Genomic DNA, 16,233 nt, shown 5'->3' with positions numbered 1-16,233 from the left:
CTTCATTCACTGTGCCTCCTGGCTGCCCAAGAAGCTTTCTGTTGTTTAGGAATTATGTGATCCCTTGAGATAAATTTCACTAAATATGACTAAAATTATTTACCTTTTTATGTTAAAAGTTACATTTTACTAAAATCATTTGTGCCATTTTTATAGTAAATTTCTACATGGTTCTAAGAAAATGGTATAAATTCCAGTGCTCCAGATTAAAATTTGACATAGAAGTAACTGAAGCTGAGTTTAGGGGGTAAATTCTCCAGAGGGGAAAGCCTACTCAGAGAGAAAAGCATAAGGGTAAAGATGATAGGAATTTTGTCTTTTCAGTCCAAACCATTCTATTCTATTTCCTAGTTTGAAAGGAATATAACAGTTAGTGAGCTTTAAGGGACAAAGATTTAGGTTAGGGGAGAGTAAATATTAATTGAGGTAGATTTAGGCTTGGTGCTATTTTCTTATATCTGTTCTCAACTAGTATTCTGTTCCAGAAAATCTACCCTTCTCTTGCAGTTTTTTTCCTGTCTCTAACCCAGCCGTACCAACCGAAAACACTGCAAATACCTATTAGAATATATTAACTTAGAAGTTGAGGAATACCTTTCATAAATAGCAAATGAGAGATTTTTATTTATTGATTGATTGATTGATTGATTGGCAGTAGGGGTTAAGTGACTTGCCCAGGGTCACACAGCTAGTAAGTGTCTGAGGCCAGCTTTGAACTCGGGTCCTCTTGAATCCAGGGCCAGTGCTTTATCCACTGTGCCACCTAGCTGCCCCCGAGAGATTGTAATTTAAATAGCTGCAATATTGAACATACAAACTAGAGTTTGATGATGATAAATAAAAATACAAAAAGGAGCATTTGTTTTCTGTTTTGTTCCAGGTGCTCAAAACAAATACAAAAGTGAGACAATTCCTACTCTCAAGGAACTTTCTTTCTATTGGGGGAACGCTCAAGTACTATAGAGTACCACATACTTTATGTGAAATACTTTTTCATCAGTGTTTTTAAGTATGAGTACATAGCTTTTCTTGTTGATCTGGTTCATTGGATGCAACTAGCCTCTCCACTACTACCACTTGTTAAAGTACCTTTGATGGGACATATCCTACCAAAGTAATATGAAAAAAATGCTCTAAATTACTATTGAATAGAGAAATGCAAATTAAAACAACTCTGAGGTACCAGCTCACGCCTCTCCAGTTGGCTAACGTGATAGAAAAGGAAAATGACAAATACTGGAGGGGACATGGAAAAATAGGTATACTAATGCACCAATGATAGTTGTGGACTTGTCCAGCCATTCTGGAGAACAGTTTGGAACCATACCCAAAGAATTATAAAACTGTGCATACCCTTTGAATGAGCAATACCACTACTAGGTCTGTATCTCAAAGAAATCAAAGGAAAAGGACCTATATTTACAAAAATTTTTATAGCAGCTCTTTTTGTGGTGACAAAGAACTGGAAATTGAGGGGATGCCCATCAATTAGAGAATGACTAAGCCCATTGTGGTATGGGATTGTGACGGAACACTGTTGTGGTATAAGAAATGATAAGAAGATGGTTTCTGAAAAACTTGGAAAGACTTATGTGAACTGGTACAAAGTGAAGTGAATAGAACCAGAACATTGTACACACTATGAGCAATATTGTAAGAATGATTAATTATGAAAGACTTTGCTACCCCTTGAACAGTATAATGATCCAAGACAGTTCCCAGGAACTCATGATGAAAAATGTTTCCCACTTCCAGAGAGAGATCTGATAAACTCTGAGTGCAGATTGAAATATAATTTTTTTCACATTTTTTAGGTTTTTTTGCCTTTTTTTTTTTTACAATGTGGCTAATATGGAAACATGTTTTGCATGATTTTGCATGTGTGATTGATATTGTATTGCTTGCCTTCTCAATGAGTGGGTGAGGGGTCAGCAGGAGTGAGAGAATTCAGAACTGAACATTAAAAAAAAGAATACCCAAAATGAAAAAAATAATAAATTTACTTTGACAAAATAGTAAGGGACCTTCTTCATTAAGTAAGGGCATCTTCATCATTAAGAAAGATATTAGAGAAAACTGAATTGATGTCAATGACAGATTTTTTTAGACATGAAAGAACCCAAAGTAAAGGAATTGTTGAAGGAACAGTAGGAATGACTATATAGATTCCATCTTTTGAGAAAGAGAAGAGAAATGTGAACATGAGGACTACAAATCCACAGGATTTTAAAGTAAACCTTAAGAACTAACTGAATTGTTGGGATAAGATCCAAATATAAACAGTTTCCAGTATGGAAAGGAGATGTCAAGGCACTTTTTTTTGGTCCCCTTTGTGAAATGTAAAAGTCATTGATCCGTGAGGTAAAGCAGGAATATAACTGCTTATTAAGCTCCCACACAGAGATTAGTCAATACCTGTTCCAAATTTTAATGATAGTGTCCCAAAGTCTTAGTGCAGTTTAAGTTTATTTAAGCCTACTGTTTAAATTTTAATAAGTTTAAACAACAGTAAGACTTTTGGGATACCTTGTATAAGCATTTTAATGAACATAATCTCCATTTCTTTTCTGTTTATATTCCAGTGTTATAGAGGATATATTATATTGTAATAAGTAATGTATTATATAGTAATCAGTAAGTCTCCACTTTCCATTAATATGTATTTTAGTTTTCTGAAAGAACATAAATATGGAGTCACTAAGTTTAATTTGCTTATTGTAGTGAAAGCATATCCTAAATATAGCCTGCATCATGGCTTCATTTCCTGTAGGGGTCTTTGTAGATGGCTATAACAACAGCTAGAAAAATAGCTCATAGGGCATATCACAATATGCATTATCTTCATGTGTAGAAGAAATTAGTTTCCCATTTGTGAGTTTCCTAAAGCCTCATTTTAATTATAGTGATTGTATTATCAAAAACTTTTGGAGCTATAGATATGGTACATCCTCTTTGTCTTTGTTTAATTTAGGCGACAAAAGGCTAGAGAAAGACAGCAGAAGTTGCTTGCAGAATTTGCTTCCAGACAGAAAAGCTTCATGGAAACTGCTATGGATGTTGGTGAGTTTTTACTTATTTAGTAATATGTGTAATTATAATGCCATTTTTATGTAGAGTATGTAGGTTCTAGAGTGGCTCCCATAACTCCAGATAATACTTGGTAGGTCAGGACACTAGAACTCAGCTGGTTGCTGTGTCTCCCATTAGGGATCCAGGGATAACCCCAAGGAGTTGGGGCATATTTTTCTAATGTTGTCACTCATGAGACCCTACTAGTATGCTTCTTCCCATGATTAGTAGTAGATATCAGCTAATCAGCTAAACCTCATTAGCTTTTGGTTAGCATTTTGGCATAATAATAACATAGTTGGTTTAAACATTTCCTCCAAAAGTTTGTGACAAACTCACCTGTCATTACATAGAGAGTCCAGAAGGTAGACTCAAACTCACTAAGTACTAGTGCTGGCTGCTGGAAACCCTTTTCTCCCCTTCATGAGGTAGTTAGGATATTGCCTCTAGCCATGGTATAACTTTTATTCTGGGCTCTTCATAGAGTCTTTTTTTTTTTCTCCTTGTGAGGCAGTCAGGGTTAAGTGACTTGTCCAGGGTCACACAGTTAGTATCAAGTGTTCTGACTCTAGGGCCAGTGCTCTATCCACTGTACCACCTAGCACTCCCATTCCTCATAGAGTCTTTTTTTTTTTTTTTTAGTGAGGCAATTGGGGTTAAGTGACTTGCCCAGGGTCACACAGCTAGTAAGTGTTAAGTGTCCGAGGCTGGATTTGAACTCAGGTACTCCAGGGCCGGTGCTCTATCCACTGCGCCACCTAACTGCCCCCATAGAGTCTTTTAAAAAAAAAGTGTGCTTTTTTCTAAATCTTTATTTTTTTTAAATTTAATTTAAATTTTTAATTTTTCTCAATTTCATGTAAAGATATTTTTTGAGTTCCAAATTTTTCTCCCACCTTCCTTCCCTCCCCCCTCCCGAGGCCAGTAAGCAATATGATATAGGTTTTGCATTACAGTCACCTCATAGAGTCTTGAATCTATTTTTTTCTCAGTGTGTCTAGTTTTTTCTTGGCTCCAGTTGCATGCACTGCATCAACTATTCTAGGGACATTGTTAAGACGAGGATTCCAGTGGGAGGTCCAAAACCCTCCTGGCCCTCTGCATTTCATTAAGACCTCCTCTGGTCAAAGAGGAGGAAGGACATAGAAACTGAGTCTGAGGTTAGTGCTCTTCTATGTCTAAGAAGTTCCTTTACTAGCTGTGTGACCCTGGGCAAGTCATTTAACCCCAATTGCCTCACCAAAAAAAATAATAAAAAAAAATTTAAAAAAACCTCCCAAAACAAGAAGTTCCTTTTCAGGGGCTTGCTAGAAGCTTCCACGACTAGTTGCCAGATATTTGAATCCTTGTATAGACCCAAAAGGTATGACTTAAGTTTCTTCACCCAGAACCAATAAACTTCCTATGTAGAAATATTCTCTTCATCCAATAGCTTTCAAGGACATCTCAAGTCTAAAGCCTGTAATTGATCGATCTATTCATTAGACGTGCCTTGGCGTTGTTCAAACTTAGTTCACATTTCTGATTGATTGACTGGTCTCATTTGACAAATGTATCAGGTCATAACATCTTATTACTTGTTACTTTAATTGGGACAGGCTAATTTATTGACTCATTTGACTCCCACCCTTATACTTAGGATAAAAAAAAAAATTAAGTAATCTCAGTTCAAATCTCATTTTGATTAAGATAAACCAATTGAGTGGAAAAGAGGTAAAGCGTGGGTGCCATGTGTAGGTATTTGAGGAAGATGATAATTGATGTGATACCTCTTCAGAAACAGAAGTCATAGGTAAAAGTTGAATTATGATGCCATAATGTACACAATCATTAAGAAAAGAAGAAGAAACTGTCAGACTCTAAATTTGATTGTCTTCTGGTTTTGAAAGAGTTGGGTTAATGAACCCTCAAGAACTGTAGTATATGTATTCTTACCCACCTTATTCTCTCTTATTTCACAAGGAATTCAGCACCTTGTTCATCAGATTCCTCTCCTCACCAACTCCTGCTCTTAGATGAAAGGTTTTTATTATCTATATAGGTGCTCCTACAAAATCCCTAGCTTTAAACCTGTGATAGGATACAATAAACATTTATTTAGTGCCTACTATGTGTCAGGTACTGTGCTAAGTGCTGGGGATACAAAGAAACACAAAGAAAAACAGTCCCTACTCTGCTAGGAGCTTACAATCTAATTGAGAAAGATAGTGCACAAAAAGAAGCTGAAAAGAGTGGAGGTGGGGGCAAGAGGGAATACCCAACAGGAGCATGATAGTGATGATGACGATGATGGAAATGAAGAGATGGCTGAGATTTTGAGCCCCCTATAAAGAGAGGCTAGGGGCAGCTAGATGGGGCAGTGGATAAAGCACCGGCCCTGGATTCAGGAGGACCTGAGTTCAAATCCGGCTTCAGACACTTGACACTTACTAGCTGGGTGACCCTGGGCAAGTCACCTAACCCCTATTGCCTCAAAAAAAAAAAAGAGAGAGAGAAAGAGAGAGGCTATGGGCTTATGGGAAGGAGGGACTCTTTTGCTCTGCTGTATAGCTCTCCTATGAGAAGGGCAAAAGCAACTGAGGATATTGATGGTGTGAGTACAAAAGCTGCCTCTCACTCCCCACAGAAGGCAGGTAATGCAGTGGATAGAGCACTGGGCCTTGAGTCAGAAAGATTCGAGTTCAAATCTGGTCCCAGACACTTATTAGCAGTGGGACCCTGGGCAAGTCACATAACCTCTGTCTTCCTCAGTTTCCGTAAATGTAAAATAGGAACAATAATAGCACTGACCTCACAGGCTTGTTGTAAGGATGAATGTTACAGTATTTGAAAAAACACTTGGCATAGTGCCTAGCATGCAGTAAGTACTTAATAAATGCTTGTTCCCTTTCCTTTCCTCTGTATTCTTTTCTTCTCACTTCCTCAAGCCTTTATAGTTTGTCTTCCAATCTCATTAGCTGAAACTTTTCAAAGTTAGCAGTGATCTCTTAATTTGTCAGATTTGGTGGTCTTTTTGTTAGTCCTAATTCTTCTCAACCTATTTGTTGCATTTGACACAGTTGACCACCTTCTCCTGAATCTTCTATCCTCTTTGATTTATTGTGACTCTGGTTCATCTCCTACCCATCTAATCTTCATCTCCTTTGCTTGCTCATCATCCATAGCACATCCCCTAATTTGTGGGTGTTCTCAAAGTTTGTGTCCTAGGCCCTTTTCTCTTTTTCCTCTATACTTTTTTTCCCCCATTCAACAAAGATTTAGGTGCTTAATAAAGATCAGATGTTGGAATAAAATGGGACTCTCCTAATTTTACAAGTTAACAAAAGAACTGTACCTAGTCATTGCATATGAAGGCCATTCAACAAGGATATTAAGGACACTATGTTGATTAAGCTGAACACCGCTTCCCAAGGATTGGTCCATGGTCAGAAACTTCAGAAATTGATCTAACACCTCTTTTCTCCTCAGCCAACCAAATGTTGAGGAGAGTTTCAGTACATTTTTTTTTTTTTTTGGTGAGGCAATTGGGGTTAAGTCGCTTGCCCAGGGTCACACAGCTAGTAAGTGTCAAGGGTCTGAGGCCGGATTTGAACTCAGGTACTCCTGAATCCAGGGCCGGTGCTCTATCCACTACGCCACCTAGCTGCCCTTTCAGTACCTTTTAAGAAAGGTGCTTAATAAGAAAGGAATCTAGCTTAACATGAGGCTGTTGGGGAAAATCTAGCCAAACCTACATGGCAGAACATTAGGAAATATTGCTCCTATCATAGAGGTTAGGGTGAGTAGGGGGGTTAGGTAGTTTGGTACTTCATTGTTATTTCAGTATGCAAATGTTTCATCATCTTCCCTTGTAAATGTTGATAGAGATTTGGTACATACTTCTTGTTTTGAGGTTGTTAGGGTATTTTGGGGAGGCACTAACTCACATAGTACATCTTCCTGATTTTTTTTGTGTAATTTTTATTAAATCCAATAAACTGACTATGCATGTGTCTGAATGTCACATCTGCATAAAAGAATAATATGAAAGTTTCTTCCCAAGAGCATCTTAATATTTTTTAAAGTCTTCTAAGACTTAAAGAAATTCTTTTAAAATGCTAAATGTTGGGGGCGGCTAGGTGGTGCAGTGGATAGAGCTCCAGCCCTGGATTCAGGAGTACCTGAGTTCAAATCCAGCCTCAGACACTTGACACTTACTAGCTATGTGACCCTGGGCAAGTCACTTAACCCCCACTGCCCCGCAAAAACAAAACAAAACAAACAAAATGCTAAATGTTTCTTTTTACAGTTTTCTAAGGAATTAAGTATTTCACATTCTTCATGTTTAGTACCAGTTTTTAAAAAGTACAATACAAGACAGAATAATTTTGCCCAAGAAATATATAACCTTAAAATTCATGTATTACATTCTTTAATGTCAAAATGTCAATATTACTGTTAGTTGTTTTCATTATTTTGTAAACCTTTTCCTGAGAAAAATTTTTACTTTAGAAAGCTTATTCCTCATGCTTCAGTTTTGAAGCAGTGACTGTATCAGCCCCTAAATAAAAGTGTTTGAGTTTTACTTTTCTACATGTTTTTCTCATGGACTCTTTAGAAATTTGTAGGCATAATATAACCCTTTTCCCCCACAGATTCTCCAGAAACTGATATTGCTATGGAGATAGTGACACCAGAACAGCAAGTCTCTGAAGCAGTGTATGACTGTGTCATCTGTGGACAGAGTGGCCCATCCTCTGAAGAGCGACCCACAGGACTAGTTGTACTTTTGCAAGCTTCTTCAGGTATATTTCTTGTTAACCTACTTCTCAAAACAAAATAAATACTAACTTTTTATTATTGTGGAAGAGCACCACACATGGAATTAGGAGTCCTAGGCTTGAATCCTGCCTTTTAAATTTTGAATACTTATACAGACACCTAAGTCACATAACCTCTCTTAGCCTTAGTTTCTTCATCTGTAAAATGGGAACAATCATACACTCAGTGTTGTGAAGAAAGTACTTTGTAAACATTAAAGTATTTAAATTATTAGTAATTGTCATGAATATAATTGTTATCATGTATATTTATACACATGTATACATCCATATATATGAGTTTTAATTTTTATTGTGTAAACCATTGCTATATGTCAACATACCAAAATCTAGACCTGTAAATATGAATACCAAAGCAATGGCTTATTTTTATATTTTGTTTTTGGTCCTTAGTCACAAACCATTTCATTAGTATAATACAGTTTCAGAAAGAAAATTCATATTGAAGAGTTTATTCTCAGTATTTTGTAAGGCATTTGAAAAATGAAACATTTTAACAACATACATTTTCAACTCATCTGAAATTCATAATATTGCTTGAATTGGGACAGATGTAGCAATCTTTTTGACTTCTCTTAGTCTCCACAAGTTGACGCTATTCAGTGAATTTCTGATGGCCCAAGACTCTAATAAATACTCTCATGAAAAGTCTTTTCATAAATCCTCAGAGAACACAGAGAACCAATCATTTTTGTTCATATTCTGGCCTGGAGTGGGAGTTAGACTTGGAGTCAAGAAGACATGTTCAACTCTGCTTCTGAGGCTTCCTCCTTTCGAGCTTCCCTTCTTTTTTAAAAAATTGCTTTTTTGTTATTGTTCTTGTTTATTTTTTCTTGCATTTTTCTTTTTCTTTCTTTTTTCCTTTTAATCATAAAAGTATTTTATTGTTTTAAGCCTCCCTTCTTCATGCATATCTTCGTGACTCAATCCAAGAAAGTTGAAGTAAAAGGGAAGTAAACATTTTGTAAAGATAATACTTTTTGAAATGGTTTACAGAATAAGTAAAACAAACTCTTAAATATAAATTTCCCCTACTAAGTTATTTTATTTTTCTAATGTATTGGTTTGTGATTAAGAACTCCTCCCTCCCCAAGTATTCCTTGAAAAGCTACTCATAGATATAGCCATAGCTGTGTACACATGTAGATATTTCTTTTTTTTCTTTCTTTAAAAAATTAAAAAAAAATTTTATTTCTTTTGGTGAGGCAATTGGGGTTAAGTGACTTAACCAGGGTCACACAACTAGTAAATGTTAAGTGTCTGAGGCTGGATTTGAACTCAGGTACTCCTGAATCCAGGGCTGGTGCTTAACCACTGCACCATCTAGCTGCCCCTAGATATTTCTTAATAATAAAAACATGTTTATATAACACTTTAAGGTTTACAAAATGCTTTCCTCACAACAAACCCATAAAATGAGTAGTAAAGGTATTATCATCCCTACTTTACAGATAAGGAATTTAATACATTAAAGGATGTGTTTAGAGTTACACATCTATTTTGTGTCTTGAACTAAGGTTTTTGTGGTTACAAGGCAGACAGTATCTTCAACATCATGTTGCCTCTCATTATTGCCCTTATTATCCCTGTTTCTTTAGGGATTCAACCAAAGAAAAGAGAAACCTATCTAAAGCCTTTTCTATAATCAGTTTTACTGGCAGCCTGTTTCCTGAAAAAATAGAAATATACAAGTTGAGAATTTCAGTTCTAGCATTAGCGAGCCTTGCTTCCAGAATCCATTTATTTGAATAGAAATGCTTTGCAGTATGGTATCTGCATAGTCTACTTGAGATTTTTCCAGTTATAAAACAAATTTCTAGTTTCATTAGACTTAGAACTGTTGAAAATATAAGTATCTTTCCAAGGAGTAGCTGAATCAAGAATGTTATCAGTCTAGAAAGGACAGAACAACTTTCATTCTTGTAAGGAGATAATAAGGTGTTTATAGAGATATTTTTTAGAAGTCAGGGCTACAAATGTATGTGGTCCAGGGTAAAGAACATTGTGTCTAACCATCCCTTTCCTTTTGTCACTAAAATTTGTACACAAAAGAGTTCTGGTTAAAATGAGTGGACAAGTGATCAGCAGATCAAAGTATTGTTGAGAGGTAGTTTCATGGAAATGCAAAAAAAAATACCTGAGGAAGTTACTGCGGAAGGGGGGTAGTAATTGTGTTTAATATACTGATGTTAATTGTCCTGGAGTTGCTAGCTGCTATCTGCCTTCACTTTGTTCCTCTTGGAGCTGCTATAAATTCGCATAGAAGTACCTAGAAGTAGAAAACTCTATCAATATATGTTAACATATGCTTGTATCCTCACTATTTCTTAATCTTTTGTCTCACAAATTGTTAATAGATTAAATGATAGTTTTAGCATTATTTATAAAAAGCAAAAGTAAAATAATTTATATTTTTAAAATATTTTACTTACACTAAAGTTCTAATGTGATGCTTCATAGTGGTCTCAGAGGGCTTCAGGGATGCTCTGTTCTTGAATTTTATACTTGGAGCATAAGGTCTGAGCTTTGAGTATGGGCTGAGCAATATGTTCTGTATCACGTGAGACTAGTCTAGCTACGTTTGGAGCAGTCCATCACTAGGAGTTTGGCTGCAGGGTGATGGATTTTTCAGCTGCAGCAACTAATGAACATCACATAAAGGGGTGGTGGAGGGAGTATCAGTAATGACAAAATCACTCAGATCTTTGAATTATTGAAAGTAGAATTACATATAGTCCCTAGGTATAATCTTAGAAATACCACTTTTTTTTTTAGTAATTTTTATTTTAGAAGCATTTCTAATCTGTATTTAGGGATGAGAGTGGGGTGGGAAATTGAGGGTATCATGTAAGTAATAATTCATTTCCTTTAGTAAATTTCATCAGTTCTATGATTTTATTTATTTCTTCCCTCTTCCTTTTTGTTTGAAGTCTTAGGGCAGTGCCGAAATAGCACAGAGCCAAAGAAGCTGCCAACCACAGAAGAAGAGCAGATATACCCTTGGGATACATGTGCTGCAGTACATGATGTTAGGCTTTCCTTATTACAGCGTTTCTTTAAGGATGTAAGTACTCATTACGATGAAATAGGATTTGACTCTCAAGTTGGTGGATATTCTCCCCAGTCCCATTAGTGTATAATTTGATAGTTCTTATTTGCAACCTAAAATGGCATGCAGATATGAAATCTAGAAGTTTAATTTTTAAAAAATATAGACAATTTTATTATGTTTTATGAAAGTTTTCTATTAAAATTATTCAGATATTAAGGTAATATAAAATTTTGACAAAAATAACCGTTCATATTTTTCATGATGTAGTTCAGGGGAAAGACATTTTATATATAGTTTGAATATTCTAAGAACTCTTTAATTCTTTTTAGTTTTTAAAAACATATACAATAGAACTCATTACAATGGTATTTAATTTGGGTTTGTATAGAGTGTGTGTCTGTGAATGTGGTCTGCATTGTAGATTCCAGAATTTTTAGACCCATAAACCTGCTACACTGCTGGTAATCTAGCTGTGTCCCTGTTGGTTTTTTGTAGCTGGTTGATTTAAAATAGTAAAGTGTCCATAAGGGTGGAAGAATCAGCTGTAGTAGACTCCTTAGCAATTGTCCTGTGACTCCTGATATGACCCAGATAAAATACATGGGGGTGATGCCTACCTCATTGTATTGTAAATCTTCCATACACTTAATTTGGTTATTGTAATCAGGTTTCATAATACCAAATTTGTTATAATAGATGTATTGCTGGCCAGCTACTGGAGATTATTCCTTTATTTGATTTCAAAACACTAGAAGTGTCCTTCTCCTCTCAGTATTCTTCCCATAGCTAATGGACAGCTGGATATCATAGGGGTACTAGAAGAGACATCACTTTCCAGTACTGACCACAAGTGAGCCAAAATAGGCACGAGAATCTGGCCAAGTTGATAGGCCAAGGATAATGTTGCTCCTTTCTCCTGAGTTAGGTTTTTGAAGGCCCAGAGTATAGTACTACTTTTGCTATCTACTAGATCTTGAGACATTGGACAAGTCAAACTTTTCTGAACTTCATTTTCTTATAAGTAAAATGGAGATAATAGCCCTTTTTATGTTTTAAAGATCCAATGAGATAATGTGCTTTGTAAGCTGTAAAATGCCATTAAAATGTAACAATTGTTATTATTATTATGACTTATAGTCCAAAGAAAAAACTCAAATAAATAACCAAGTTATTACATTAAAAGAAAATATAGAAAAAATAGAGTGCTAATTTCTTATATAATTTTAGCAGAGTTTAATAGGACAGATCCAATGGGATCAGAGACATGATTATAAGGATTAGCTTTGGCAAAGAGTAGGAACACTTCTTCCTCCAACAAAAAGGGAATGGGTGAAAAAAATCTAAGAAGCTTTGATGAAAGCTGCCTGTTTAGGAAGAGAAGTAACAAGAGATTATACTGTAGGCATATCTGTGCTCTGGTGTTTGCTGTTCTCTATGACCCCCTGGAGCCCAGTGAATTGGAAGCATAGTCTGAGCTGATAAATGTGAGGCATTATTAGCATATAGTTAAGGAGAAACAGGGTCCTTAATCTATTTTCGGTGGCATAACTGTGCATTTAAAGAAATATCATGGCCTAATGGATAAAATCAGTCAATCAACAAGTATTAAATACCTACTCTGTGCCATGCACTGCTAGATGCTGGGGATTTGAGTACAAATCATGGAATAATCCCTACTCAGAATGAATTTACATTATAATAGGGAAGACAAGTACATATTTAAAATTTAATATATCTATATGTATATAGACATATATACATATACACATAAGTATCCCTTTAGGCTAAATGCTAAATTAATAAATACAAATATATGCAAAGTAAAGTAATTTGGGAGGGAGGCCATTAGTAGTTGGGGGCACCAAGAAAGACTTCCTATGAATAGATGGTGCCTAAGCAATCTTAAAGGAAAAGAGGGACTCTGTATAGCTAGTCTTTCCTCTGGCACTTAACTAGCATAATCTAACCTCTTAAGTGCTTCAGGCAACAATCTGGGAATATAGAGTACAGACGAGTGGCTGGTACCTCTTAGAGAGGGAGATACCATTCCTCACTTGTCAGATGGAAATCTTATTAATTGCTGATTGACTATTGCACAGTTCACAACAGCTGTTCCAAACATTCTATTCATTCCTTAAGTCGTCTTTATTATCCTTTCTCCTCTTCTTTTAGCAGGGGTTTTTGCTTTATACTTACTGAGAAAATAGAGGCTCTTCATTATGAGCTTTCTATATCTCAAAACTTCTATTCTTTACTCTTTTGATGTAGTCTCTGATGAAGAAGCAGCCTTTTTTTTTTTTCCCCACCAAGGCCAGCCCCTCTACTTTTGCCCTTGATTCCCATTCCCTGTCTTTTCTGGAAGCTTGCCCCTTCAACTGGATATTTCTACTCGAACATCCAGTGATTTTGGAGTTATGAGATTCTAGTTCAATAATACCTGAATATTGCGTAGGCATTCTGTCAAGCTTTGCCAAGATGAGTGAGGTGATCAGTCCCTCCTATTTTTAAGCTCTGCTCAGTAGGCAAACTTTGTTTCCATCAGTGCAGAAACATACTACACACTCTTACATCCCCTTGGTTCTGTTTTTATTCAGGGATACCTGTAAGTACATGTTTCACAACTGGTTGAGATGCAGCTGTTTTTGTCCACCCAATATATGCCACTTCAGCTTCCTCAGGGGCCACATCTCTTGGACTTATGTTGTTACACACATGGATCTAATTGGACACCTCTATTATTTTATATTTCTTTTTGAGGTGTTATCTCTAAATATTGTTTCTTGATCTTTGCTTTGGATTTTCTGTTTTTTTCATTGGTGAGGAGATAGGTTGTGTTTTCTTTTTGATTTTTGCTTTAACATCTTTTGGCCTTTTGATTGTTTATGACCTTATTTATTGGACACTTTTGGCATGTAACCAATGTCATAGCAAAATTTTATATAGACTGAGACTCTTTCAGGAGTATGACAGGAATGTTGCAAAGTGAGACTTTTGTAGACGTATTTTGCCTACACATTTTTCTTTTATTAAAATAAATCCACTTATTTTCAATTAAATTTTTGTTTTCTTTCCTAATTCCCCTGATTGGGAGTGGTTAGAAAAACAAAACCCTTGTAACAAATTTTCAGGGTCAAGCAAAACAACTTCCTGCATTGTCCATATCTAGCAACATCCCATACTTTCAACAGGACAGAATTTCCCAGAAGGGGATTTTTGCCTTTGTGATTACATTAAAAACAATAGAGCTTTCTTAAATTTTTGGGTAGAGTGGAATGTTTATATCATAAAATGTTTTAGGAATTCTAAAGGGAGTTTCTTGAACAAGACTACTCAGAATTGTACTTACAGGTAAGCTTACATGGCTTGAATTTTTTGGGCTTAATTAACCATACCAAAGCACACTTATAGACATCTTAAATGCAAATTATCCTCAACAGATCTTGTTATCTTTCTCTTTCTTATCTACTTCTTCTCCAAACATCCCTCTTTCAGTTGAGGGTGCCAGTATCCTTCTTGTCACTCAAGTTTGCCACTTTGGAGTGATAATTGCTTCTTCCTTCTCTCTTACACCTAATATCCTGTCAGTTTGCCAAGTCTTGTGAAGTCCATGTCTACAGTGTCTATCTTATTTTCTTTTCAAAATTCTTGATATCCTTGTTTAGTCTCGTATTAGACCTTGCCTGTATTATTGCAATAGCTTACTAAGAAGTCTCTATTTCCAGTATCTCTCCAATCCTTTTCCCACTTATTTATCAAAATAATCTTAAAGCACAGTGCTGGCCACTTCATCAAGAGTTTTTAAGGGGCTCTCTGTTGCCACTACAATTAAAACATACTCTTGTTTGAAATTCTTCACAGGCTGACTCCAGACTTATTTCACACTATTCTCTTTCACACACCCTATGTCCCAGCCAAACTGGCCTTCTTGTTATTTGATGAACTTGGCATTCATTCCAAGATCTTCTGCTGTGTCTTTTCATAGGCTGTCCTGCATGCCTGAAAAGCACCTCATCCTCTCTTTGATTTCCTTTAAGACTTAACTCAGGTGCTCCTTTCTATAGGAAGCCCTTCCTGATTCCTTCAGTGGTAAATGGGTTTTTCCCCTTCTTCAAATTGTTTTGTATTATCTGTGTAAATGTTGCATCTTTCCCAGTAGAATATAAGTTCCTTGATGTCAAGAACTATTTTTCATTTTTCCTCTTATATCTCTGTTGCCTTATACATAGCCGGTGTTTACTAGATGGTTTTTTTGGGGGCTAGGATACGTGGCTTTCTCCATTGCCACATCCTAATATAGCATGGACAGTATATTCTTAGTCCCTAAACATGCTATATTTATTCCCATTTTCAAACCCTTTCTCATATTCTCTATCTGAACGTTTTGCTCTCTTTCTTCTAGATACTACCCATTCCTAAGGTTCTCCCTGACATACCACTTTCTTCACCAATGTTTATCCATCTTTTCTGAACTCCTTTGGCACATAAGACCTATGTTACTCACATTGCCAGTTCATTTTAATCCTGCCTTGAAGTGTTAATTAACTACTTCATTTGTGTATGTCTTGACATTCCAATTGACACATAAGGTACTAGAGGACAGGGGCTGTCTTATATTTTTTTTGTATTCCCCTACAAAGCTGTGCACATACTTATTAAGTACTTATTGGTACTTAATAAATATTTATTGAATGAACGAAGCACAGAATGTTTTAAGCTTTGTGTAGCTCAACTTTTTAGTCACAATGCAAAGAAGTGACTCTGTTAATCCTAAAATTATTATATGAATTTGTTAAAGCTTTTTTCCCTGAAGCTCAATTGCATGCATTTTTTTATGTAAGAATTTGTAACCATTTAGGAAGGTCACATATTTTGTGAAGAAATAGGAGGTATTTCCATTTGTCCATTAGTTTAAGAATCCCTGCTTACTGTTGAATTAGAGTCTCCAGTAGAGTACCCAATAGTAAGTTTTTAAAGATATCAAACAAGTTGGTATTTTGTTCTTGAACTAATTTCATGAAAAGAATATTAGTTCCATTTTTAAAAATGCAGTGCCAAAGAAAGCAGCTTATTCATTATGTTACTAAATGTTAAACTTTTTAAAATCTTAACATCAAAATCTGCTGGCACGTCAAAGCAGTACTGAAACGTAAAAAGAAGACAAACCAACCTCCTGTAGTTTTTCTGATTTGCAAACAGGAGAAGGCTAATCACCTGCTATGCATATTTGATTTGTGTTGATGTACATCTTTAAATCTGACAAAGTCATTCTTTACTCAGCAGTATTTTTTCCTC

The 16,233-nt window shown here is 35.8% G+C and overlaps 1 protein-coding gene across 8 annotated transcripts in view; it reads left to right on the top strand.

Annotated features, from left to right (window-relative positions):
* The window catches only part of UBR3 (ubiquitin protein ligase E3 component n-recognin 3), a 283,992-nt gene that overhangs the window by 165,809 nt on the left and 101,950 nt on the right, over positions 1-16,233 (top strand). For all 8 annotated transcript variants that reach the window (XM_043992858.1, XM_043992853.1, XM_043992859.1 and 5 more), the window contains 3 exons: positions 2,972-3,060; positions 7,704-7,853; positions 10,820-10,953. In XM_043992858.1, coding sequence (XP_043848793.1) covers positions 2,972-3,060; positions 7,704-7,853; positions 10,820-10,953 — 373 coding nt within the window. The remainder of the gene's footprint in view (positions 1-2,971; positions 3,061-7,703; positions 7,854-10,819; positions 10,954-16,233) is intronic.

The sequence above is a fragment of the Dromiciops gliroides genome, chromosome 3 (genome assembly GCF_019393635.1).
Source record: "Dromiciops gliroides isolate mDroGli1 chromosome 3, mDroGli1.pri, whole genome shotgun sequence".
NCBI lineage: Eukaryota > Metazoa > Chordata > Mammalia > Microbiotheria > Microbiotheriidae > Dromiciops > Dromiciops gliroides.
Note: the sequence above shows the minus strand (reverse complement) of the source record. Positions and strands in the feature narration are given on the sequence as shown.